This window comes from Delphinapterus leucas, chromosome 15, assembly GCF_059928025.1.
Source record: "Delphinapterus leucas isolate spDelLeu-1000000601 "Yukka" chromosome 15, BTC_Dleu_Yukka2, whole genome shotgun sequence".
Taxonomy (NCBI): Eukaryota; Metazoa; Chordata; class Mammalia; order Artiodactyla; family Monodontidae; genus Delphinapterus; species Delphinapterus leucas.
This window is the reverse complement of record NC_143143.1, coordinates 38,043,737-38,068,456: the sequence shown is the minus strand read 5'-3', so window position 1 is coordinate 38,068,456 and position 24,720 is coordinate 38,043,737. Positions and strand designations below refer to the sequence as shown.

The following is a 24,720-nucleotide window of genomic DNA, read 5'->3' as shown; positions in this document are numbered from 1 at the left end:
CAGGGTGTAATTTCCGAGGGAGACTCAGGTGGGAGGACACCCCCTGCCCCCAGAAGCAGGTCCTCCTGCCAGGACGGGGTGCAGCCCAAGACAGGCGCAGGAAGACTTGCATGAACTCAAACTGATACTTAAGGACTGTGTTGGTATAAAGACGAATACAATCCATGCTGCGTTCATCATCACTGTTGTTTTTTTCTTCTGATTTTAACAGAAATTGACATTAAATACTTCCCGAGGCCGCCTGAGTGAATCAGGGTCGGTGTGGGGCCGCGAGGGTAGAGGCCATGGGGGCCTTGCGCCGCTCTCCCTCCCTCCACCCCTCCTCCTCTCCCCTTTCCCCTCCCTCCCTCCTACCTTTCTCCCGCTGCCCGTTCCCCGGGTTCCTTTTCTCCCTCTGACCCTCCACCTCCCTCCCCTTCCCTCCCTCCCCCTTCCCTCTGTCCCTACAACCCTTCCCCAGGTTCCTTTTCTCCCTCCACCCTCCTCCCTCCCTCTTCCCTCTGCCCCTCCCCCTCCATCCCCAGGCCTCTCTCTTGCGCTCTCAGACAGCGCTCGCGGGCAGGGAGTCATGCGCGGTCTCTCCGGGCGCGCGGCGCTGCGGGGGCTGATGTGCCGCACGCGGGCCCCGGTCGCCAGCCTGCTTGCGCGCTCCAGCTCTGGTGAGTCCGCCCACCCGGCGGCCATGCGCGAGGTGGGGCGGGCTGAGGCGCCGCAGGCCTCTGCTGGCGCACGTGCGGGCCCTGGCGCAGGGGGCTTGAGGCCTCGGGACTGGCCGGTTGGAGCTGCGCGACCGTCGGGTTCTCGCCGGGCTGGGGCCCTGCGCGCACCGCCCCCCCCACCGCTCACTCCCACCCAGCCCCCCACGGCCCCGCTCACCTCCTCACCGTGCTCAGGGCAGGGGGTCCCCAGGGTTCCAGGGCAGGAGGAAGCCAGAAGCCAGGTGGCCACACTTTGCGGCGGACTCGGGGATCCTGAGGGGGGTCATTCTCAGCAGATGAACACTGCCGTCCTGGGGCGTTTTTCCCTCTGGCCTATCCCTGCCCGCTGGTATCCACAGGGACCTCTGCCCTAGCTGCTGACCCTCAGGCCCTTCCTGAGCGGCAGATGTCCTGGCGTTCCAAATGCTGGCAAGAGTGAACTGCCACCGGCTGAGGCACAAGCCAGCTGGCAGCAGGGCCCCCAGGCACTGGGCTTGGGGGATGGAATAAGGATGGGGGGACTTCCTCCAGCGCGGTTCATTGAAGGGATGTGGTGGGTACCCACTGCCTGCTCTCCAGGCCCTGCACAACTTTGGTTTATTTTCCTCCTGGGGATGGGAAGGCAGCTGCAGATGCCTCCAGGGACACTGGCCCTCCTGGACCCTACATCTTATCTCTCCTCCAGCTTTCTCCTCCCTCTTTGCAAGAATTAGCTGGACATCCAGGGTCTGGGCTCCTCTCAAAAGTACACTTGACCCTGGACCCAATGCTGAGGGTCAGCATAACTCTGGAAGTGGCCTGGGGCTGTAGGAGGGTGATGATGCTGGGGGGTCTTCCGGGCAGTGTCTCCCCAGGACGGGGAAGACTGTGGCAGTGCTGACTTTAGGTCTGGAAGCATCCCACCCTGGAACCCCACAGCAGCCTGGCCAACGAAGGTGTGAGGGGAGGAGCCCTCTCAACTCTCCCCACCTGCAGACAGGAACCCCTCCACCTTTCTCCTCAATCCCCAGGTCCCTTTGTCCCGCTGTCTGTGGCCCAGCCAGTGGGGAAAGTGCACTTCTGTCTCCCTGGTCCCCTGCCATTCCTTCACCTGAGACCCAGAAGATGGGTGGTAGTTCCTTCCTGATGTGGCAGGTGGGGGTTCAGACATTGTCTGTGCTAGCGCCACAAAGGACAAGAGTGAAAATCAGGCCAAGACTTGTACTTTCTTTCCAGTGTGGCATCTTTGGGCCTCCGGGTGGCCTCTGAGCTGGACTGTGCCTCCCTAGGCCTCCAGGCCTTCTAAGATAGATGCCTTTTCAGGGGACATCAGCTCTATCATGGGCAGCTCCTGCCACTGCCTGGGAGGGCCCATGGCCCCTCTGACAGGCTGAAGTCCCCAGGGACCCCCTGTGCTGCTTGTCCCAAGGGGTAGCACCATGCTAGACAGTCCTGGCTGTGGACACCACACTTCTCCCCTCCAGAGCTGCTCTGCCTGAGGCAGACACTCTGAAGTCCAGGTGACACCTGGGTCCTGGCAGGGGAACCCAGGTACGGGAGACATGAAAGGGTGAGGCCTCAGCAGCCCCGAACCCCCCTCTTCTAAAGGAGGACCCTCCTGGACCATGGAGCGGACCCTGGTTGCGGTGAAGCCAGACGGGGTGCAGCGGAGGCTCGTTGGGGATGTGATCCAGCGCTTTGAGAGGAGGGGCTTCAAGCTGGTGGGGATGAAGATGCTGCAGGTACCAGGGCTCTTGGCCTGTGGGTGTCCCTGAGGGGACTGGGATGGGGGGCTTCTCACATCTCAGCCCTGCGTCAGGAAGACATCCTGGTGTTGGCAGTAGAAGGGGAGGGGTGGGGAGGTGTCTGCCTTGTGCTTTTGTGGCTGGAGTGCTGCCCCATGTAGGTGTCATCTGCAAAGGGCCCTGTGATCAGTACACCATGTCACTGTCCCAGTGCCTGGTGGGGCTCCCTCTCCAGGGGCTCCTCTCACCCCCTTCCCCCAATGCACCAGGCACCAGAGAGCATCCTTGCCGAGCACTACCACGACCTGCAGAGGAAGCCCTTCTACCCAGCCCTCATCAGCTACATGAGCTCCGGCCCGGTGGTGGCCATGGTACAGCGGGGCAGGGGTGGTGGGAGGGGTGGAGGGTCCTGGACTGAGCCCTTGGTGATACCCACTTCTCCCCACCTCCTTTATCTCTGTGCTGCAGGTCTGGGAAGGCCCCAATGTGGTCTGCACCTCGAGGGCTATGATAGGACACACCAACTCGGCTGAGGCTGCCCCTGGCACCATCCGGGGAGACTTCAGCATCCACATCAGCAGGTATGGGGGCCCTAACACACTCGGCCACTTGGAGCTGAGGGCCAGCTCACTAGGGGCTTGGGGTGGTGGCTTGCTGCTAAGGCAGATCCACCAGACCTGGGCTTCTTGCTCAGGGGAAAGTAAAGCCAGAGGAGACTTTTACTGATGGCCCATCACACCTAACGTTTGCTAGTGCAGTTTTTTTAAAAACCCTTTCATGCACACAGGAGAAGATAAAGCATTCCCTGTGTGTTTTATATGTGCTCTGCCATCGTTGTCTGTCACCTCACTTTATCGCCAGACACCCCGGGGGTTGGCACGGGACAGATGACATTGTGGGTAAGAAGCTGAGATCAGGCTGGAATCCAGTTTTGCAGCTCCCCTGTTCTTCCTTTCACCTCTGTACAATCACCCCGCTTGCTCCCCTCGACAGTAGGGGATCAGCAGACTGTCCCTGGGACCCCCAAGGTGCACACTGAAGCCTGTGTCCTACCTCTGCCACCTGGCACAGGAATGTCATCCACGCCAGCGACTCCGTGGAGGGGGCCCAGAGGGAGATCCAGCTGTGGTTCCAGAGCAGTGAGCTGGTGGACTGGGCAGACGAAGGCCACCACAGCAGCACCTATCCAGCCTGAGCACTCAGGGTGCCCTCGGTCACCCCAGCATCCACCCAGGACCAACTACCTCTGTCGACAAGACCTTGAGCCCACACCCATGCTCTGCCCATCTGTCCCAGACCCACCCGCCTGTCCGCCTGCTGCCCCACCCCCGCCCAGAGGGGTTGAGCCACCAACTTTATGTGCCTTTTAGTATTATCCGAAGCAAGCAAGAGATTGGACAAAATCCTTTCTGTACCAAAGTGCCAGACAAGCTTTGGGGTGCCTCCAAAAGCTGGTAGTGTGACCTCCCTTCCCCCAGAGTGGGGACATTAAAATTCACTGTGCTGTGCGTGGGGGTGGAGTGCTCATTACAGCCTCTGCCATCTCTGAGGTAAGGATGAGGCCTTTATGCAAAGTTGTAAGCAGCTTGAAAGTACAAATGAAGCTTACCATCTCTCACACACCAGGAGGAAGTCAATAACTTTGTTGAATGTATGAGACAGGCAGAGGTCCAGAGACCTCCAGCCTGAAATCTGGGGAATCCAAGCTGAGCCCCTGAGCTAGTGCTCTCCCTGAAGGAGGAGCCCTAGGCAGGACTGGAGGGTTGCAGGAAGGGGTAGGCAGGGAACTGAAGCCGCCCCCAGGGCAGAAAGGCTGGTGACCACACTGACACTACACACTTACGCCTGGTCCTCAGGTGTGTCCCCGGTCACTTGTCACAGGTACTGGACACCACACATCATTACACCTGCTGAGGCCGACTTGGTCCTCACTCAAATTTGACGTCTTGCCGACGGAAGCGCTGGTCCCGGATTCCCGGCTTTGGTTGCTCTCTGTGCCTACACATGAGGGCACGGATGAAGTGTACTGACTTTACTGGCCGCGAGAGGGTCGTGTTGGGAGCCAACCTTGGGACTGGCCATTCGAGAGAAGGGCCTTCCTTGTTTCCCATGGCTTTTCTGGGCTCTACTCTCCTACCCTCTTCTACGTCACACTTTTGCAACAGGAAAGGGAAGCGTCCAGGAGGCGAGGAACTTTAAATGCTGGGCGAGTCCGACCAGGTGTTTTAAATGCACAGCAGGGCCCAGGGCGGTGAGGGAAGCCGAGGGGCCCTGGGCCGGCCCGCGAGCTCCACCTTAGCCCGGGAACCGAGTGTCCCCTGTGTCCGGCCAGCTCCGACCCCGGCACTGACGCCCAGTCTTGTGAAAAGCAGTCGGGAAAGCGGATAGCTCCCAGCCGCGTTCACCGCTCCTACGCCGCGAGAACCTGCCCGCCGCACTGCGCCTGCGCACACCTTGGCGCCCGGAGTGACTTCCAGTCCCAGCAGGCCGCGCGGCCATGGGGCCGGACGTCCTGGGAGAAGCGGGGGGAGGGCCGGGAAGGACCCGGTTGTCCTGGGAAGAGGGAGGGCCGGGGTGGTTGGTGCGCCCTGGGAGGAGCGAGGGGACGCGGAGGCGGGGCTTCCTGGGAGGAGCGAGAGCACGCGGAGGCGGGGCGTCCCGAGAGGGGCGAGCGCCGGGTGGGCCGGGCTTCCTCGTCCCAGGCCAGCCAGAGAGGAGGGCGCGGGCACAGCGCCACCTGTCCCCGGAGGACGAGGTCGGAGTCCTGATCCCGGCGGGCCCCTGCTGTTCTAGCCTCCCAGGCCCGCACCGAGCGCCATGGCCCAGCCACCGCCTGATGTCAGCGAGGACGACTGTCTCCCGGAGTACCGCCACCTCTTCTGTCCGGACTTGCTTCGGTGAGGGCCGTGTCGGGGGCGCCCCAGGGAGCCGGGCAGGGGGCGGGGGCGCCTGCGCACGGGGACTGCGGTTTTACTGGGATGCGTGAGGACCCCATGCCTGGTGGCCAGACTGTCCGGAGGTCCAGGTGCCCCAGAGATGCAACTGCTGGTGTTCTGATCTTTGCATGGCTGTGAGCACGGTCTGTTTGTCCTGTGGGTGGTGGTGGGTGTTCATTAGCAATGCTCCGAGGTGGGGGTGAGTGTCAAAGGACACAACCAAGCCAAAGGTCAGGAGAGGGAAGGATTTATTATTGCCAGCAGCAAGTAAGGAGAACATTGGAGATTTTCCCCAAAGCGGAGTCTCCCCGCACAGCAAATTTGGGGAATTTTTAAGCTAAAGGTGCATGCATATTCATGAAGGGTTTGGGCGGTTGAGAGACCAAGCTTTAATTGATTGAAGTCACAAGGGTCATCATCCCTGAGGTTCCAGTTGATCTGATGGTTGCGCACTTCAGGCTAATCTTTACCATGGAAACAACTGGGAGTCTTTAAACCTGATTTATTATCTTTGCTATTGTTACTTCTCTTGCTGATGACAATCGTTAGTTTCTGTATTCTTTTTTTTTTTAACTTGGATAGAGTTTGACCCCTACCCATTTTTTAAAAATTTTATTTTATTTATTTTTTTATACAGCAGGTTCTTATTAGTTATCTATTTTATACATATTAGTGTATATATGTCAATCCCGAACTCCCAATTCATCCCACCACCACGCCTCCCCACCACTTTCCCCCCTTGGTGTCCATACGTTTGTTCTCTACGTCTGTGTCTCTATTTCTGCCCTGCAAACCGGTTCATCTGTACCATTTTTCTAGGTTCCACATATATGCGTTAATATACGATATTTGTTTTTCTCTTTCTGACTTACTTCACTCTGTATGGCAGTCTCTAGGTCCATCCACATCTCTACAAATGACCCAACTTCATTCCTTTTTATGGCTGAGTAATATTCCATTGTATATATGTACCACATCTTCTTTATCCATTCGTCTGTTGATGGGCATTTAGGTTGCTTCCATGACCTGGTTATTGTAAATAATGCTGCCATGAACATTGGGGTGCATGTGTCTTTTTGAATTATGGTTTTCTCTGCATATATGCCCAGTAGTGGGATTGCTGGGTCATAGGGTAATTCTATTTTTAGTTTTTTAAGGAACCTCCATACTGTTCTCCATAGTGGCTGTATCAATTTACATTCCCACCAACAGTGTAGGAGGGTTCCCTTTTCTCCACACTCTCTTCAGCATTTGTTGTTTGCAGATTTTCTGATGATGCCCATTCTAACCCATGTGAGGTGATACCTCATTGTAGTTTTGATTTGCATTTCTCTAATAATTAGTGATGTTGAGCAGCTTTTCATGTGCCTCTTGCCCATCTGTATGTCTTCTTTGGAGAAATGTCTATTTAGGTCTTCTGCCCATTATTTGATTGGGTTGTTTGTTTTTTTTAATATTGAGCTGCATGAGCTGTTTATGTATTTTGGAGATTAATCCTTTGTTGCTTCATGTGCAAATATTTTCTCCCATTCTGAGGGTAGTCTTTGCGTCTTGTCTGTAGTTTCCTTTGCTGTGCAAAAGCTTTTAAGTTTCATTAGGTCCCATTTGTTTATTTTTGTTTTTATTTCCATTACTCTAGGAGTTGCGTCAAAAAAGACCTTGCTGTGATTTATGGCAAAGAGTGTTCTTCCTATGTTTTCCTCTAAGAGTTTTATAGTGTCTGGTCTTACATTTAAGTCTTTAATCCGTTTTGAGTTTATTTTTGTGTATGGTGTTAGGGAGTGTTCTAATTTCATTCTTTTACATGTAGCTGTCCAGTGCTCCCAGCACCACTTATTGAAGAGACTATCTTTTCTCCATTATATATTCTTGCCTCCTTTGTCATAGATTAGTTGACCATAGGTGCATGGGTTTATCTCTGGGCTTTCTTTCCTGTTCCACTGATCTGTATTTCTCTTTTTGTGCCAGTACCATATTGTCTTGATTATTGTAGCTTTGTAGTATAGTCTGCAGTCAGGGAGTCTGATTCCTCCAGCTCCGTTTTTTTCCTTCAAGTATGCTTTGGCTGTTCGGGGTCTTTTGTGTCTCTACACAAATTTTAAGATTTTTTTGTTCTAGTTCTGTAAAAAATGCCACTGGTAATTTGATAGGGATTGCATTGAATCTGTAGATTGCTTTGGGTAGTAGTCATTTTCACAATATTGATTCTTCCAATCCAAGAACATGGTATATCTCTCCATCTGTTTGTGTCATCTTTGATTTCTTTCATCAGTGTCTTATAGTTTTCTGAGTACAGGTCTTTTACCTCCTTAGGTAGGTTTATTCCTAGGTATTTTATTCTTTTTGTTGCAATGGTAAATGGGATTGTTTCCTTAATTTCTCTTTCTGATCTTTCGTTGTTAGTGTATAGGAATGCAAGAGATTTCTGTGCATTAATTTTGTATCCTGCAACTTTACCAAATTCATTGATTAGCTCTAGTAGTTTTCTGGTGGCATCTTTAGGATTCTCTATGTATATTATCATGTCATCTGCAGTGACAGTTTTACTTCTTCTTTTGCAATTTGTATTCCTTTTATTTCTTTTTCTTCTCTGATTGCAGTGGTTAGGACTTCCAAACTATGCTGAATAATAGTGGCGAGAGTGGACATCCTTGTTTTTTTCCTGATCTTAGAGGAAGTGCTTTCAGGTTTTCACTATTGAGAATGATGTTGCTGTGGGTTTTTTCGTACATGGCCTTTATTATGTTGAGGTAGGTTCCCTCTATGCCCACGTTCTGGAGAGTTTTTATCATAAATGGGTGTTGAATTTTGTCAAAAGCTTTTTCTGCATCTATTGAGATGATCATATGGTTTTCATTCTTCAATTTGTTAATATGGTGTATCACATTGATTGATTTGCATATATTGAAGAATCCTTGCGTCCCTGGGATAAATCCCACTTGATCATGGTGTATGATCCTTTTAATGTGTTGTTGGATTCAGTTTGCTAGTATTTTGTTGGGGATTTTTGTATCTATATTCATCAGTGATATTGGTCTGTAATTTTCATTTTTTGTAGTATCTTTATCTGGTTTTGGTATCAGGGTGCTGGTGGCCTCATAGAATGAGTTTGGGAGTGTTCCTTCCTCTGCAATTTTTAGGAAGAGTTTGAGAAGGATAGGTGTTAGCTCTTCTCTAAATGTTTGATAGAATTCACTTGTGAAGCCATCTGGTCCTGGACTTTTGTTTGTTGGAAGATTTTTAATCACAGTTTCAATTTCATTACTTGTGATTGGTCTGTTCATATTTTCTATTTCTTCCTGGTTCAGTCTTGGAAGGTTATACCTTTCTAAGGATTTGTCCACTTCTTCCAGGTTGTCCATTTTATTGGCGTGGAGTTGCTTGTAGTAGTCTCTTAGGATGCTTTGTATTTCTGCGGTGTCTGTTGTAACTTCTCCTTTTTCATTTCTAATTTTATTGATTTGAGTCCTCTCCCTCTTTTTCTTGATGAGTCTGGCTAGTGGTTTACCAATTTTATTTATCTTCTCAAAGAACCAGCTTTTAGTTTTATTGATCTTTGCTATTGTTTTCTTTGTTTCTATTTCATTTATTTCTGCTCTGATCTTTATGATTTATTTCCTTCTGCTAACTTTGGGTTTTGTTTGTTCTTCTTTCTTTAGTTCCTTTAGGTGTAAGGTTAGATTGTTTATTTGAGATTTTTCTTGTTTCTTGAGGTAGGCTTGTATTGCTATAAACTTCCCTCTTAGAACTGCTTTTGCTGCATCCCATAGGTTTTGGATCATCGTGTTTTCATTGTCATTTGTCTCTAGGTATTTTTTATTTCCTCTTTGATTTCTTCAGTGATCTCTTGGTTATTTAGTAATGTATTGTTTAGCCTCCATGTGTTTGTGTTTTTTATGTTTTTTTCCCCTGTAATTGATTTCTAATCTCATAGCGTTGTGGTCGGAAAAGATGCTTGATATGATTTCAATTTTCTTAAATTTACCGAGGCTTGATTTGTGACCCAAGATGTGATCTATCCTGGAGAATGTTCCATGTGCACTTGAGAAGGAAGTGTAATCTGCTGTTTTTGGATGGAATGGCCTATAAATATCAATTAAATCTATCTGGTCTATTTTGTCATTTAAAGTTTGTGTTTTGTTATTAATTTTCTGTCTGGATGATCTGTCCATTGGTGTAAGTGAGGTGTTAAAGTCCCCCACTATTATTATTACTTTTTTAAAATTTAATTAATTAATTTATTTTTGACTGTGTTGGGTCTTCGTTGCTGCATACAGGCTTTCTCTAGTTGCAGTGAGAAGGGGTACTCTTCGTTGTGGTGTGCAGGCTTCTCATTGCGGTGGCTTCTCTTGTTGCAGAGCACAGGCTCTAGGTGCACAGGCTTCAGTAGTTGTGGTGCGTGGGCTCAGTAGTTGTGGCTCATGGGCTCTAGAGCACAGGCTCAGTAGTTGTGGTGCATGGGCTTAGTTGCTCCACGGTATGTGGGATCTTCCGGGCCAGGGCTTGAACCTGTGTCCCCTGCATTGGCAGGCGGATTCTTAACCACTGAGCCACCAGGGAAGCCCAAAGTCCCCCACTATTATTGTGTTACTGTCGATTTCCTCTTTTATAGCTGTTAGCAGTTGGCTTATGTATTGAGGTGCTCCTATGTTGGGTGCATATCTATTTATAATTGTTATTTCTTCTTCCTGGATTGATCCCTTGATCATTATGTAGTGTCCTTCCTTGTCTCTTGTAACATTCTTTATTTTAAAGTCTATTTTATCTAATATGAGTATTGCTACTCCAGCTTTCTTTTGATTTTCATTTGCATGGAATATCTTTTTCCATCCTCTCACTTTCAGTCTGTATGTGTCCCTAAGTCTGAAGTGGGTCTCTTGTAGACAGCATATATATGTGACCCCTACCCATTTTTATTTAAAAAAAATTTTTATTTATTTGGCAGCACCGGGTCTTAGTTGTGACATGTGGGATGGCATGTGGGATCTTCAGTTGTGGCATGCGGGATCTAGTTCCCTGACCAGGGATCAGGCCCCTGCATCAGGAGCACGGAGTCTTAACCACTGGACCACCAGGGAAGTCCCAGTTTCTGTATTCTTCTGAGACCTGTTCGAGGACAAGACTGTGACCAGGCTTAGATCATAGAATGGCTTAGGCCAAAAATGCTTCTCTTATGTCAAGAAAGCCATGCGTGTTTCTCTTTCTCCAGGAACCGTCTACTCTATCCACTTAGCAGGTGGCTGGAGGAAGGCTTGTATGTTTTGGAAACATTTCTCACTTAATTGGTAACTTTCTGCATAGAGACTTTTATGCATAGAGACGTTCTTCCCAAAGATTCAAAAAGCTGAGGAATGCAGGCTTTAAAAAGCAGCGTTTCTCAAATTTGACAGAAGTGCCCAGTGCAGAGGGTCAATGTCCTCCAGGAGCACCTCCTCCCCGCCCCCATTTAACAGGGGCCTCTTTAAAGAGCCTCTATTTTCTTCTCTCAGGGACAAGGTAGCCTTCATCACAGGCGGTGGCTCTGGAATTGGGTTCCGGATTGCTGAGATTTTCATGCGGTAAGCACTGCTCTGTGTGCTCTGTGCCCCATCTTGTTCCCCACCCCCTTGCATGGACCCCACTGGACCCTGGGATCTTGGGCAAAATGCCGGTGGGTGGTGGGAACCCCTCTAGCCCCAGGGCCATCAGAGAGCATCTGAAAGGGGTCAAGTGCTGTCCGGGGAGAGGCAAGACTACAGCCTCTTCTAGAGATTAGTCTAGACTGTTGGGCTCTGGCCTCAGCACCCCCATTTGTACAAAGCGGGAGGATCCAAAGGTTGAGGTAATTCTACTGCAGTGTCCCCCAGGGTCTTGCTGAGCCAGGGTCAGGGTGGGCCGAGTTGGACCCTGGCACCATGCAGAGCACAGTGTCTCCTGGGACACAAGGTCTGTGGTCTCAGGCCCAGGTCAACAGTTTGTCACCCCCACCTAGGAGAGGCCTAGAGTTAGGCTGGGGTTAGGGGAGGTGAAGCTGGTTTCCTCCAGGACCCTGCTTTTCAGAGATGTCCCACTGGATGAGATTTTGGGACTCATCCATTCCAGGTGAATTTGTTTTCCGAGCTGGAAGCTTTGTTGCTTCTCTGAGCAGAGCGTGGCCAGCTGTGCTGTGGTGTTCTGAGGATTCAGTGGGACTGGCTTAGCAGGTGGTAGCTGGTACTGTTACTGAGTTTGAGGCTGGGTTTGTCGGGAGGTAAGGCAGGGGAGGTGCCCTGGCCCTGGAATGGGCTCTCTGTCCTTCACTCCAGCCTCCCGGGGAGACCCAGGTGGACCCAGCAGGACTCATGCAGAGTCTGGGCCCTGTGTCCAAGACTCACAGCTGCTCACATGGTGTTTGGGGCAAGGCCCACATCCCCGCATGGCTGGCATACCTCATGCCAGAGAGACCCAGCCCAGAAACCAGTGGTGCCTGCCTGAGGTCCTGCCACAGTCACTCAGCCCCACAGAGGCCCCTGTGTCCTCTGCTAGATGTGCCTTTAGCCCTAGGCTGGTGTTTAAGCCTGAGAGACCCTTTGGGGAGGGGGACCTTTGCTTCAAGCGCCAGGCAGGAGCCCGGCTGGGCGTGTCCCTTGCACCTTGCTGCCCTCACGCCTGCCCTCTGGCTTTGCAGGCACGGCTGCCACACAGTCATCGCCAGCAGAAGTCTTCCCAGAGTGTCGATGGTAAGGGGTCTCTCCTGTGCCCACGTGTCCATGGGTAGCTTTGGGGGCTGGGAGCCTGGGCCTGGAGGGTCCTGATGTTCCAAGGACGATTACACCAAAACCTGCCCCTCTTCCAAATACAGAGCTTCAATGGAAGTGGCCCACAGGGACATCCTTATCTTTTTAAAGAATCTACTTATTGGGTCCTGTGTGGGAACCCTTATGCTGGGTGGTACTGTGGCCCCAAGACAGATATCTGGACTCACCAGGGTCATGAGGGTGGAGAGTCTCTCCACTGCCATGGCTGGTCTCGGGGCAGGGACTGGACGTCAGCTAGAGCTGCCGTTGACCTGTGACTAGTGACCAGGGGCCTGGAGGGTGATGAAAGGGGAGAGGGTGCAGGCTGTCTTAGCAGCGTCCACCAGGGGTCATGGCCCTAGGGAGTGGTCACTTGCCAGCTGTGTCTCTGCAGAGTGGGTTTCAGCAGCAGAGCCCGGCTTCCTGGCAGAACCTGGCTCATCATCCTTAGATTCTGAAGGGCTGTTCCTCCAGGCTGAGGCCACCGGCCTGCTGCCCACCTCTCTCTTCCTGTCCGGCTTCTAGGCTGCCAGAAAGCTGGCTGCTGCCACTGGCCAGAAGTGCCTCCCTTTATCTCTGGACGTCCGAGCTCCCCTGGCCATCATGGCAGCCGTGGAGCAGGCTCTGAAGGAGTTCGGGAAGATCGACATTCTCATTAACTGTGAGTCACTGTTGAGCGAGGCCAGGGGTCTTCCTTTTTTTTTTTTTTTTTTTTTAGAAAAATCACAGTACTTTATTATTCCCAGCGCAAAGGGCAGGTCTTTGAAAAACGAGGGGGCAAGTTCTGACTGCGGGGAGGAGGCCCCTTCTTGCTGGCTATGCGTGAGCGAGTTCCACAGGACCACAATGACCCCACAATGACCCCACACAGGACCATCTTGGAGATGTAGCGGTGCTTGTTGACTGGCTTGGACTTCTTCTTGCTCCCGCCATTCTTGGGGACCTTGGTCCACACCTCCTTCACTTTCTCCAGCACCATGTTGCGGTGCCTATCAAAGGCCTTCACACGGCCCAGGAGCTTCTTGTTGTGGCAATTGATGAGCACTTGGGTGTTGTTCTTGACCGACTGTGTGAGCACGGCGAGTGGACCCATGTTAAACTCTTCCCCCTCCCGCTTCTGCAGCTCCTCTGGGGTCATCTCACCCTTGGGCTTGTTGAGGAGGCACATGGTGGCAGTGGTGGTGGCCGTGCTCTCAAGTCACTAATGTCTCCTCCACGTTGCTTCGGCCTTCTGGCCTGGGGGCTTCTGACAGGTCAGCAATACCAGATCTCCCTGTTTGGAGGCCCCAGAACTGTCCTGGCTCCAGGCCCCTGTCTCAGCCCAGCTCAGCTCCTTCCGGGTCAGTGCAGCTGTGGCTCAAGAGGATGCCCTGTGAACTAGGCTGAATCATAGAGTAGGGCCACTCTTGTGTCCTGAAATTCCCCCTTAAAGAAAAAGGACTACACGTTATTGTTTTAGTATAGTTTTAGATTCGCAGACTAATTGAGCAGATAGTACAGAGAACTCCACATACTATGAACACCTTGCATTTGTTACAACCGGGGAACCGATATCGATACATACGGTTAACTATAGTCCCTATTTTACATTCAGGTTCATTTTTGCTGAAATTTCCTTTAAAAACATCCTGCGTCTTATTTTCCTGCCACTAACAAAGTCATAAGCTGGGCAGCTTAAAACAACAGAAATATATTCTCTCACAGTCTGGAGGCCAGAAGTCTGAAAACAAGGCTCGGCGGAGCTTCTGTCCCAGGCCCTGCCGTCAGCTCCTGGGGTTGCTGCCTGGTAGGCCTTGGCTCTGGGCTGCACCCCTCCCTCCAGCCTCTGCCTCCTTCACACTGCCATCCCCTGTGCACGTCTGTGTCCTCTTCTTTTTAAGGATGCCAATCCTTGGGCTTAGGCCACCCTAATTCAGTATGATCTACTCTTACCTTGATGACATCTGCAAAGACCATCTTTTCAAATAAGGTTACGTTCACAGGCACCAGGGGTTGGGACTTCAGCGAATTTTTTTTAGGGACACAATCCAACCCATAAAACCCATCCTGCCTGTCATTCAGGAACTTGTCCAAATGCTCAGGTTTCCTTCCCTGGCCAACCTGGGCCACCCTGAGGGTCCAGATGCTTCAACTGCCCGGGGCTCCAGCACCATCCACTCTCTCCTTCCACTGGCAGGTGCAGCCGGGAACTTCCTGTGCCCTGCCAGTGCCTTGTCCTCCAACGCCTTCAAGACCGTGATGGACATCGACACCTTGGGCACCTTCAACGTGTCTCGCGTACTCTACGAGAAGTTCTTCCATGTGAGTGTCCCGCGGCCAGGGCCTCCCCGCTTCTGGCCACCGCTCACTGCCCCTCTCGTGTGTTGCAGGGCCATGGAGGGGTGATCGTGAACATCACTGCAACCCTGGGTACCCGCGGGCAGGTGCTCCAAGTGCATGCAGGCTCTGCCAAGGCGGCCGTGGGTACGGGCGCCCCCTCTGGTCTGCCCACGTGGGTTCTTCCCCATCCCTGTCCCCGGAGGCCGGCAGTGTCCCCCAACCCCCAACTGGGCCTCTCTAAAGGCAGAGCAGCCCTGCTTCTCCCTCATGCCTGCCGGCCTCCCACGCAGATGCGATGACACGGCACCTGGCTGTGGAGTGGGGCCCCCAGAACATCCGCGTCAACAGCCTTGCCCCTGGCCCCATCAGCGGCACAGAGGGCTTCCGGCGGCTGGGTAAGGCTCCCGGGGAGCCCAGGCCCCCCAGCGGGTGCTCCCCTAAGCACAGGCACCCCCGCCCCCTCCACCGTGCCTCCGAGGGCTCCCCTCCCACCTGGCTGGGACAGGCCTGGGATCAGTGCCAAATCCTCATGGCTTCCCAGGGTGGGCAAAGAGTCCGTCTCCAGGCTGGGGACAGTTCGCACAGCCCTGCAATGGACTAAGGGTCAGCTGGACTTGGGCAGCTGCCCCCTAGAGCTAGAGGCCAGGGGCTGCTGGCCTTGATGTGTGAGCCGGACACAAAGTGGGGCCCCATTGAAGCCTCCAGAGCCTTGGCAGGGTGAGCAGAGAAAGGCCCTGTGCTGGTTCTGTAGTGGTGTTACTGTACCTGGCCTGTTCCTGCTCCCCCAGGATGATGCTAACGATGCCCCCAACATTCCTGGGTGTGGTTCAGGGAAAGCTGGGCAGGGGAGGGTGGAGGGCCCCGGGGTCCTGGGGCCCACAGGGGCTGAGCCTCCCACTGCTTCCCAGGTGGCCCACAGGCCAGCATGAGGGCAAAGTTCCTGGCAAGCCCCCTGCAGAGGCTGGGGAACAAGACGGAGATCGCCCACAGCGCCCTCTTCCTGGCCAGCCCTTTGGCATCCTATGTGACGGGGGCCCTGCTGGTGGTTGATGGTGGGGCCTGGCTGACATTCCCTAACGACATCCAGTCGCTGGCGGACTTCTCATCCTTCTCTGCTAAGCTCTAGGTGATGTGCCACTCCCACCTTCAGGGGTCACCTGTGTCCTTGGCCCCCTCCCCAAAATACCCACCTAGTGGACTGATGGTCACTGTGCTGGGCCTGATGCCTTTCTCCTCAGTCTCTTATGTGTATTTCTAGATGTATTCTCAGGCACTGTTGGGTTCCCCTGCTCCACACGTAGGGCAAGGCTTGAGTCTTCCAGGGCAGATGGGTGGTGCTGGGAGGGGCTGGCCCCACGGAGCTGCACCGCAGACCTCGGGGCCTCCCTGAAAACCAGAGCCTGTATGGCTTACCTGAAGAGGCTGGGAACCCTGTCTCTCTTTGGGAGCTCCCCTGGGTGACCCTCTCTGGGGGCCTGAGGGCCTGCTGGGCCCATGGGGGCGGGGGAAGGTGCCGCTGCTCTCTGCTTCCCCTCCTCCCCCACCAGTCCCAGGGGTATGGCCAGCCCTTGAGACCTGCTCATCCTAGTCCTCTGAGCAGCAGCTTCCTTTGAGGATGGCTGAGGAGATGTAACCGCCCCGGTTGGGACCTGGCCTCTAAGCCTCCTGGGTCCCCATCGCAGGGTGGTGGCAGGAACGTTCTAGGACTTTGGCTGGCTCTTGTCCCGTCCTGGGGGCGGGAGTGCTGGAGGGACATCCAGGAGCTCACAGCGTTCAGTCACACCATGAAGCTGCAGTTGGCGTGGGCTTCTGTGGAGAACCCCAGTCTCAGAGGTGGGCTTGTTTGTAGGACAGGAGCTGCTGATTGGCCATCTGTGGTTTGGTGGCCGGCAGACACGTTCTCAGTGCCCGGGGCATGCGGGCGACCAGGTGGCGGGAGGGTGTGGGTGCTGGGCAGGCTCCCCGGTCGCTGGGGTGAGGAGTACTGATGGAGGGCTGGGAGGGGGCAGAGGGGGCCACTGTATCCACCTCCAGGAGACGCACACGGCCTGGTGGCCTGCTGCCCGCCCCAGCCTGGCCACTCACACCCCCAGGGCTGTGCAGGAGGTGGGTGCCCCTCAGTGCTCTCCAGTGACCTTGTGTCTGCTGGCATTTCTGACAGGCAGGGGACAGTGTGCTGCAGAGGCGCTGGTCCACACCTGCTCTCGGATCCCTGCGACCTGCCTCCCGCCTGCCCAGCCTGAGCGCCAAACCTGACAATTCCAAAAAGAGTGTCTGAAGCAGAGACTGGCCTTTCCTCTAGGAACCGTGCTGCATCCACATTCCCTCCCCATGGCCCTGTCTCCCATGCATGGGGGGCAGGGACTAGGCAGTGTGGCTGGCCTGCTGACCTGCTCACACACGCCGGGGAGGTCTGGGTTCCAGCGCTTCGAGAGTGTTGAGGCCAGGACGCAGGGGTGTCCCCCTTGCACAACCCAGGGTCAGGGCTGTACCGCCACCCCAGCCCCTGCCTAGGCTGGCCTCCTTTCCCCTCCTGCCTGCATCCAGTGGGTGTCCTGAGGTGGCTCCCATGGCCTGGGTAGAGAGAAGGGGGCATTTCAGGCTATCTTCTCTTCCTTGCTCTCCCGCTTTGAGACCTTTGCTTGGCAAAGAGATGCCAAACTAGGGAGGCTGGAGAAGCGTGTTTAAGCCTCTCCACAAGACCTGTGTCCTGGGTCCTATCCCCGGGGGTGTAGGCTGCAGAAGGGACCTCTGCCGGCCTCCAGTGACATGGGCAGGGTTGCTCCCCACCTGCCCTGGAGTCTGTCCTTTCCTGGGACATCCCCAGAGGACTTAGTCCTTGGTCATTTAAGGGCTCACTTTCTAGGTCCTCCAGGTGGCCTGTCCCCATTGTCACCAGCACCCTCCCTCAGGCCCAGGGGGTGGGGGATCTCTGGACCCTCAATTATTCCCCAATGACCACTCTTTGAAACACACCCAGGCCAGGACCTAAGGGGGCCACTTGGATCCTGGGCTTGTTTTCTGTGCTGTTTGTTACAAACTTCAAGGTGCTCAAAGCTGTTGGTCTGCCCTCTGGCTGGACATGCGGCTTGGGTGCCCCCTTCCTCCCTGCCTCCCACCCTGCCCCCATCTGTACCGTCCATTTGCATAAGCACGGGTCCTAGAGTTTTGCCAGAAAATGCATTTACTTAAAAAATAATCATTTTCCTGTGAAAATATCTATTCATTGGACTTCGCAAATGTTTTTAGAAGGAGGAGGAGGGCACCTGAACAGAATCACTGGTGATCTGGGTATTTAGTGGTGTGTCTACTTCCTGTCTTTTTTCTGTGAAGAGTTTAGAAAACACTGTTTACCTAATGCGTGAAGCCCTGGTCCTGAGGCAGGGGGAGCCCACCCTGAGGCGAGGGGAGGCTGTCTGCTCCCCTGGTGGGAGGGGTGTCCTCCACAGCTGGTCCTGGAGGGGGGCGGGGGGCGCTGCCTGCCCTGCAAGCTCCTGGTGCTGCCACTAGAGTCCTGAGCTTGAGCCCTCTGCCCCAGATATCCACGCCTACCTGAGTTCCTTCCCGCCTTCATGGGTGCAGGGGCATGGCAGGGAGGCCACCGGGCAGAAGGAGCTCCGCTTGCCATTTAAACAGAGACCAAGGTGTGGTGGCATCAAGTCTACCAGCAAGGCAGGCAGATGGGCGCTCGTGATGCCACGGGAGGAGGAAAGAACCATGAAGGCAGTTCCTGGGGAGCTGCAACCATAGACCCCACGTGCCAGAGAGCTGAGGCCTGCCGTCCCTGGAGGAGACAGAGAAGGCCCTGGGGAGGGTGTCCCGCCAGCCACATTCAAAGGCCTGGGACTCAACAGCAGCGTAGCTCCAGGAGGACAGAAGAGAATGAAAGGAGTGAGCCTTTTATTACTGTTAGTCAGGATTCTCCAGGAAACAGAGCCAGTAGGATATATATAGATCTGCAGGAGATTTATTATAGGGACTGGCTCATGTGACTGTGGGGGCTGAGAAGTCCCATGATCTGCCAACTGCAAGCTGGAGACCCGGCAAAGCAGATGGCGTGATTCAGTCTGAGCCCGAAGGCCCAAGAACCAGGGGCTCCGACAGCCAAGGGCACCGGAAGGTGGATGTCCCCGCTCAAGCAGAGAGCGAGGGAACTTGCCCTTTCTCAGCCCACATTGATGAAGTCAGGTCTTCCATCTACTGAATCAAATGCTAATCTCTGAGAAATACCCAGAGATACTGATTTACCAGCTATCTGGGCACACATTAGCCCCGTAAAGTTGACACAAAGTTAAACATCACAGTTGCACACACCATGAGGTCCGTGCCCTTGCTCATCGTCTGCATGTGGTGGTCAGTTTGGCTGTAAGGAATCTGCCTCGCTGTTTGGCTTAGCCCACCAGCCCCGGCTGTCATCCTGCAGGTCCAGGACACCTGCTGGGGGCTTGTGGGTCATGGGCACACCTGGCGCGTGTCACTTGCCAGGTGGGCTCTGGGACGGGCTGGCAAGGAGGGCCAGGTGCATGTGGTGAGGGGGTTAACACCGGCCCCAGCAGTGGCACTCGGACTTGGTGGCAGTTGGCAGAGAACTAGGTTGTCCCCTTCCACATTAACAATCTCTACAATTCCCTTAGGAAATGCCAGGTTCTCTGAAAGGAAGGATCATCTTTTATGTGTGAACCTCAGCTGTGGAAGCTGATTTACAGACCCTGCCCACTCCGAGTCCCCCTTCCATGGCATGAGGATGCCTCACGTCTTTTCAGAACTACACATAAAAACATCACGGGCTGGCTTCTCTGGTGGCACAGTGGTTAAGAATCCACCTGCCAATGCAAGGGACATGGGTTCGAGCCCTGGCCTGGGAAGATCCCACATGCTGCGGAGCAACTAAGCCCGTGCGCCGTAACTACTGAGCCTGTGCTCTAGAGCCCGCGAGCTACAACTACTGAGCCCGCGTGTCACAACTGCTGAAGCCTGTGCGCCTAGAGCCTGTGTTCTGCAACGAGAAGCCACAACAATGAGAAGCCCGCGCACCGCAACGAAGAGTAGCCCCTGCTCTCCGCAACTAGAGAAAGCCCGTGTGCAGAAATGAAGACCCAACACAGCCAAAACAAAAACAAACCAAAACAAATAAGTTAATTAAAAAAATAAACAGGAAGCATCATGGCTACAGCATAGGGCTGCCCACCACTGGGGTGCAGCCTTCCAGCCCCTGCTCCACGTTGTACATTTTTATTTTTATTTTATTTTATTTTTTTGGCTGTGTGTCTTCGTTTCTGTGCGAGCGGGGAGCCACTCTTCATCGCTGTGCGCGGGCCTCTCACTATTGCGGCCTCTTTTGTTGCGGAGCACAGGCTCCAGACGCGCAGACTCAGTAGTTGTGGCTCACGGGCCCAGTTGCTCCGCGGCATGTGGGATCTTCCCAGACCAGCGCTTGAACCCGTGTCTCCTGCATTGGCAGGCAGATTCTCAACCCCTGCGCCACCAGGGAAGCCCTGTACGGTTTTTTGAATGAATATGTGAATGACCCCTGTGTGTTGTGAGCCACACAAGGTGTCCCCGAGGCGTCGCCATGATGCAGTGAACTTTAAAATTCACTTAACTAAACTGTTAACTTGGGGGAGTTTGGGGGAGTTTCTCTGCCGACTCCTGTTGCCATGGTAACTTGGTAAAACTCACTGGCTTGCCTGTGCTTTGTCTGCGGTCACCGCGGAAAGGGCTGGAGGTCGTGCTGCTTTGTTTCTTGGTCCCTTGGTTGGCATCCTCCACATGTAGGTCTCTGGTGTCCCCGCGCACTGTGGGACCTGCCAGGGGTGGGCCACCCCGATGGAGGAGGAGACTTGGGAGGTTGAGGCTGACCTCGCCCGGACGCGGTCCACCCACCAGGTACACATTGAGCCCTTTGCCTGGTGCCCTGGCTGGGGGCTGGCACAAGCACGACTGTCCCTCCAGAACTTCCTCTCGGCCATGCATGTGGGCTCACGGAGTGAAGCAGGGAGAGATGGTAAATCCCCAAGCACCTTGCCAGTTGGAGGCTCAGCAGATGTTCCCCTCTCCTCTGACCCTCACATTGCTTTGTCCTTCTCGTGTGGGTCAGACTGAGCCTGCCTTGCAGTGGTCACGCCCCCACCCTGGGCTGTGTATCCAGGCGGGGTCCTGCTCGCCCCTGGCTCTGCCCCGAGGCCCGATCATGCTGCAGCTGGGCAGCCGTGTCCTCTTGAGCAGGGCAGAGGGGCTCTTCGGGCAGCCATGTCCTCTTGAGCAGGGCAGAGGGGCTCTCCGGGGTCAGGGCTTCCCAGGCCGGGGAGGGGGCTGGGCGTGGGCCCCTTGGGGCATTTCCCTCTGGGCACTTAGGCTGGTCTCTGCCGGATGCTGCAACAGATACAAAGAGGGGATGTGGGGGGAGATCCTGGGAAGTTCACAGGCTCCAGGGGTGGGATGCACTGGAGCTTGGGGACAAAGCTGGGGCCCAGGGCTCGGGGGTTCTTCCTTCTCCCACTTGACCTGCCCTGTGAACCTGCCTCTCCCCTCGCTGCCCTTCTGCTCTCTCTGCCCAGGTCCCAGCCGCCCTGTGTGCAAGCTGTAGCCCAGCCCCCTGAAAAGAGACGGCATTCCTTCTGTCAGACACACATACCCGTTCTTGGGAAAGGTGCTCCCTTCGGGTCAGGGTCTGGCTCTTGCTCAATAAACCACGGCCAAGGGTTGACTGCATTATATGAACCTGGTAACTCCCACTGCTTCTAGAAAACACGTGTGAGCAGGCATCCCATGTGGGTCCTGACTCACATCAAACACACTCACTAGAAACCAATGTGTAGACCAGCGTGGTGAGAATGTGTGTGTGTGTGTGTGTGTGTGTGTGTGAGATCGCATGAGTCTCAGGTCCCCTCTCTGGCAAAACCCGAGGGCCAGTGGGAGATGGCAGAGGCTCCCTGCTCACCTCTTGGGCCAGAGTTCTGCCCAACTCGGCTCTTCTGTCCTAGGGGCCGTGGGGGACCGGATCCTTCTTTGGACTTCCCTTTTCCTTGATTGTGCTAATCGGGCCCTTCAAGGGAACAGCCCCTCAGATGGGATTGCTGGATTTCATGTTTACCGCTGCATCCTGGTTCAGGTCTCTGGGATTAAACCTACATTACCCTGTCAGCAGACAGAGGTTTCTATAACTCTTTAGTCATTTATTTACTGATTATCTTGCATTATTTCCTAGGTGACACATGTTATTAGTATGGAGTTCCTTAACTCCCAGAGGATAACTTTATTTTCACATTTTGGAGTATTTGGGGGGCACCTCATCACATCCCTACATCAGAGCATCTCAATGAGACAGCACCTGACAGGTGTCTGCTGAAGAAGGAATAAGGAATGTTAGGAATATGCAGAATTAACGTTTAACTTTTCCACTATCACATGTAATTTGGACAATTTTTACCCCATGGGAGGAGAATGGTGTGAATTATATCTTCACCTCTGGAAAATGTGACCCGAGGCTAAGAAAGGAAGTTCTGAATCTGCGTACAAACCTCTCCCCGCCTGGTGCTTGGCGCCCATCCCCCCGCCGTGGGCTGTGATTCTGGCTGCAGGGGAGGCGTGGGAGGTGTGGGATTTGGGCGCTGTGGGGACTGGAGATGCCTGTCCTCACAGGAAGATGGGACCAGGTGCCAGCAACTGCAGAGTGAAATGTTAAAATAAGAAAATCATCCAAACCTCGGCTGAGTCAGGAGGAATTAAATTGTGCCTTACAAACTCATGGTCTATTTTTACTCTAAGAAATGTACTTTACTAAACTTGAAGGTGAGAAAAAAATCCTTCCCCACTGAATAAATATCAGTAAACAGAAGTATGGACTGTGCTCTTGGCTTCAGGAGGCCACGGGGAGGGTGTGTGTGATCTAGACCTAAAATTGACTCTGTTCTCAGTTTACTTACCCTACACAAAATGTATATGTAGTTTTTAAAATTTTTAAATTGAAAATATTTGGCCAGCAGTTTGTAGTTTGATTGAGGTATAACTGACATTCAGAAGACTGCACATGAGTGAAATCTACAGTTTGGTGAGTTCTGACATTTCTACATCCGTGAAACCATCACCACAATCAAGAGGATGAACATACCCATCGCCTGTAAAACGCCTCCTCCCGCCCCTTGGAAACCCCCTCATTTCTCCCTGCCCCTTCATCCCCAGGTGACCCAGCCAGGATGGCAGTTCAGGACTGGGAGGGGGAGGCCAGCATCTTCTGGGCGGGAGGAGAAGGTGGGACAGGAGGTAGAGGTGCTGAGCCCTCAGCCAGGTCCAGAACCCCTTTCCTGGGGCGCCCAGTGGCAGGCTGTTTGGTGGCCCTGCTCCTCCCTTGCTCTGGCCCCATCACGGGCCTGTGGCAGGTCACTTCGTCCTCCAGAATAAAGCTCTGCCCCCTCCTGCTGTCCATCTCCAGGGCACATCCATGGCCTCCCTGGGGCACTAGGTCCATCACTGGCCAGCTGAGAGGCTTCCCCTTGACTGCGGGCTGGCTCCTCCTGGAGCTCTGGGTGGAGGGCTTGCTCCAAATGCAGATGTCCGGCCCAGCACAGCCCGTAGTGCTTGCTGAGAAGGGACCTGTCACAGAAGCATCTGTCCTGTCCCCATGGGAGGTGGGCTTCTTTAGACCCCCCGAGAACTGCTCCACAACTCTCTGGTCTGGGTTCCCAACATCACTCCACCTTGGACACAACTTACTTTCAATCTTCAAATGGCTGATAGGGATGGTCTCACAAATAGGTGGTGGAAGAACAGATGGTTCTGGGAAACTGGCTCATTAAGTGAGAGAAACAAAAGTGGGTCCCTATTTTACACCACATTTTTAAAAAGTCCAGGGACTTCCCTGGTGGTGCAGTGGTTAAGAATCTGCTTGCCAGGGCAGGGGACATGGGTTCTAGCCCTGGTCCTGGAAGATTCCACATGCCGCAGTGCAACTATGCCCGTGTGCGCCACAACTTCTGAGCCTGCGCTCTAGAGCCTGCGAGCCACAACTACTGACCCCATGTGCCACAACTACTGAAGCCCGTGCACCTAGAGCCTATGCTCCACAACAAGAGAAGCCACCGCAATGAGAAGCCCGCGCACAACAACGAAGAGTAGCCCCCGCTCGCCGCAACTAGAGAAAGCCCGTGCCAGCAATGAAGACCCAACGCAGCCAAAAAAAAAAAAAAATTCCAAATAGCTTAACGACATACTTGAGAAAGGAAATGCTATAAATAGAGGTGGATATCTTTGAGACTTTGGGTACAGGATTTACTTACTGAATTTAAAAAGTGTTTAATTATGAAATTCTTAAAATATGTGGACAAGACCGGACACACATGTACTCACCCGCCAGGTTTACCAGATGTTGGTACTGTGTCCTGTTTATTCCCAGTCTGCCCGTTTTGGGAGGAAATAAATGTTACAGGTACAGCTACCTTTTACCACTTTCCTCCTCTGTCCCCCTCAATATAATTCCCACTTTCGTTTTGGTATTTTTACTACAAATGAAGGTGTTCAAAAACAATATATGTATTGAAACTTTGCAAAAATGGTATTACACAGTATCTGTTCTGTAACTTGCTTTCTCACACAGCTTGTTTTAGAAGTCTGCCCATGTGGTTGTGTGAGGATGTGATCCATTTGCTGAAACTGCTCAGTATTCCATCACAACATACTTCCCCTCAGCCAGCCAGCAAGCTCTTCACGGGACTACGGAAACCAGGGCTGCCTCAACACCCCTTTCCTTCCTCCTCTTGGACCTGAAGGTGGAGAAGCAGGAGTGCCAGGTTAAGGGGACACAGAGCTTCAGGTGTATTAGTTCTGTGAATCCCCACACTTGGTTGACATCAGACTAAATTTCTACTGATTGATGTCAAATGCTATCGTTACTCATTCCCTTGATTATCAGTGTGGTTAAGCATCTTTTTATATGTTTATTGGCCAATTGAGTTTCTTCCTCTGGAACTGCTTATTTGTATTCACTGCTGATTTTTCTACTAGGTTGCTGTTCTTTTACTGTTTTTTGAGGAATTCTTGTGTATTCTGGAAATAAATCCATTGTCAGTTGCATCTGTTTTAAATATCTCTTCCCAGTTGCTATGGACTGAATTGTGTCCCCCCAAATTCATGTGTTGAAGCCCTAGCCCCCAAAGCAATGGTATTTGGAGATGGGGCCTTTTGGGAGATAATTACCATTAGATGAGTTCATGTAGATGACCTCCCATGATAGAATTGCTGCCTTATAAAAAGAGGAAGAGGGAGAGATGGCTCTCTTCACCATGCTAGGACA

The 24,720-nt window shown here is 53.2% G+C and overlaps 2 protein-coding genes and 1 pseudogene across 5 annotated transcripts; 2 read left to right on the top strand and 1 right to left on the bottom strand.

Moving 5' to 3' along the window:
• Positions 1–500: 500 nt before the first annotated feature.
• NME4 (NME/NM23 nucleoside diphosphate kinase 4) lies at positions 501–3,930 on the top strand. Its single transcript, XM_022594331.3, has 5 exons — positions 501–659; positions 2,286–2,419; positions 2,692–2,793; positions 2,891–3,003; positions 3,494–3,930. Exons 1-5 carry the CDS (start codon positions 569–571, stop codon positions 3,615–3,617), a joined length of 564 nt encoding a protein of 187 aa, XP_022450039.1. The 5' UTR covers positions 501–568; the 3' UTR covers positions 3,618–3,930.
• Positions 3,931–4,604: 674 nt separating this feature from the next.
• Positions 4,605–24,498, top strand: DECR2 (2,4-dienoyl-CoA reductase 2). Of its 4 annotated transcripts, XM_022594326.3 has the most exons (9): positions 5,134–5,319; positions 10,848–10,916; positions 12,005–12,056; positions 12,639–12,774; positions 14,290–14,414; positions 14,483–14,576; positions 14,723–14,827; positions 15,341–15,558; positions 16,594–22,518. In XM_022594326.3, the coding sequence occupies exons 1-8, from the start codon at positions 5,240–5,242 to the stop codon at positions 15,556–15,558; spliced, it is 879 nt and encodes a 292-aa protein (XP_022450034.1). In that variant the 5' UTR covers positions 5,134–5,239; the 3' UTR covers positions 16,594–22,518. The 4 variants fall into 4 exon arrangements, with proteins under 4 accessions (XP_089752605.1, XP_089752604.1, XP_089752603.1 ...); XM_089896478.1 differs by lacking the exons at positions 10,848–10,916; positions 12,005–12,056; positions 12,639–12,774; positions 16,594–22,518 and adding an exon at positions 24,025–24,498 and having other exon boundaries at positions 4,617–5,319; XM_089896477.1 differs by lacking the exons at positions 10,848–10,916; positions 12,005–12,056; positions 12,639–12,774 and having other exon boundaries at positions 4,620–5,319.
• LOC115803745 (small nuclear ribonucleoprotein Sm D2 pseudogene) lies at positions 12,846–13,307 on the bottom strand (annotated as a pseudogene).
• Positions 24,499–24,720: the final 222 nt, after the last annotated feature.

What these genes read in the sequence shown, in the direction of transcription:
- DECR2 (XM_089896478.1), top strand. Translation starts at nt 4,920, where the DNA reads ATGGGGCCGGACGTCCTGGGAGAAGCGGGGGGAGGGCCGGGAAGGACC. An exon ending in TTCTGTCCGGACTTGCTTCG is followed by an intron (nt 5,320 to 14,289) that starts GTGAGGGCCGTG and finishes TTCCACTGGCAG; the next exon opens with GTGCAGCCGGGAACTTCCTG. An exon ending in TCTACGAGAAGTTCTTCCAT is followed by an intron (nt 14,415 to 14,482) that starts GTGAGTGTCCCG and finishes CGTGTGTTGCAG; the next exon opens with GGCCATGGAGGGGTGATCGT.
- NME4 (XM_022594331.3), top strand. Translation starts at nt 569, where the DNA reads ATGCGCGGTCTCTCCGGGCGCGCGGCGCTGCGGGGGCTGATGTGCCGC. An exon ending in GCTTGCGCGCTCCAGCTCTG is followed by an intron (nt 660 to 2,285) that starts GTGAGTCCGCCC and finishes CCTCTTCTAAAG; the next exon opens with GAGGACCCTCCTGGACCATG. An exon ending in CCGGCCCGGTGGTGGCCATG is followed by an intron (nt 2,794 to 2,890) that starts GTACAGCGGGGC and finishes TCTGTGCTGCAG; the next exon opens with GTCTGGGAAGGCCCCAATGT.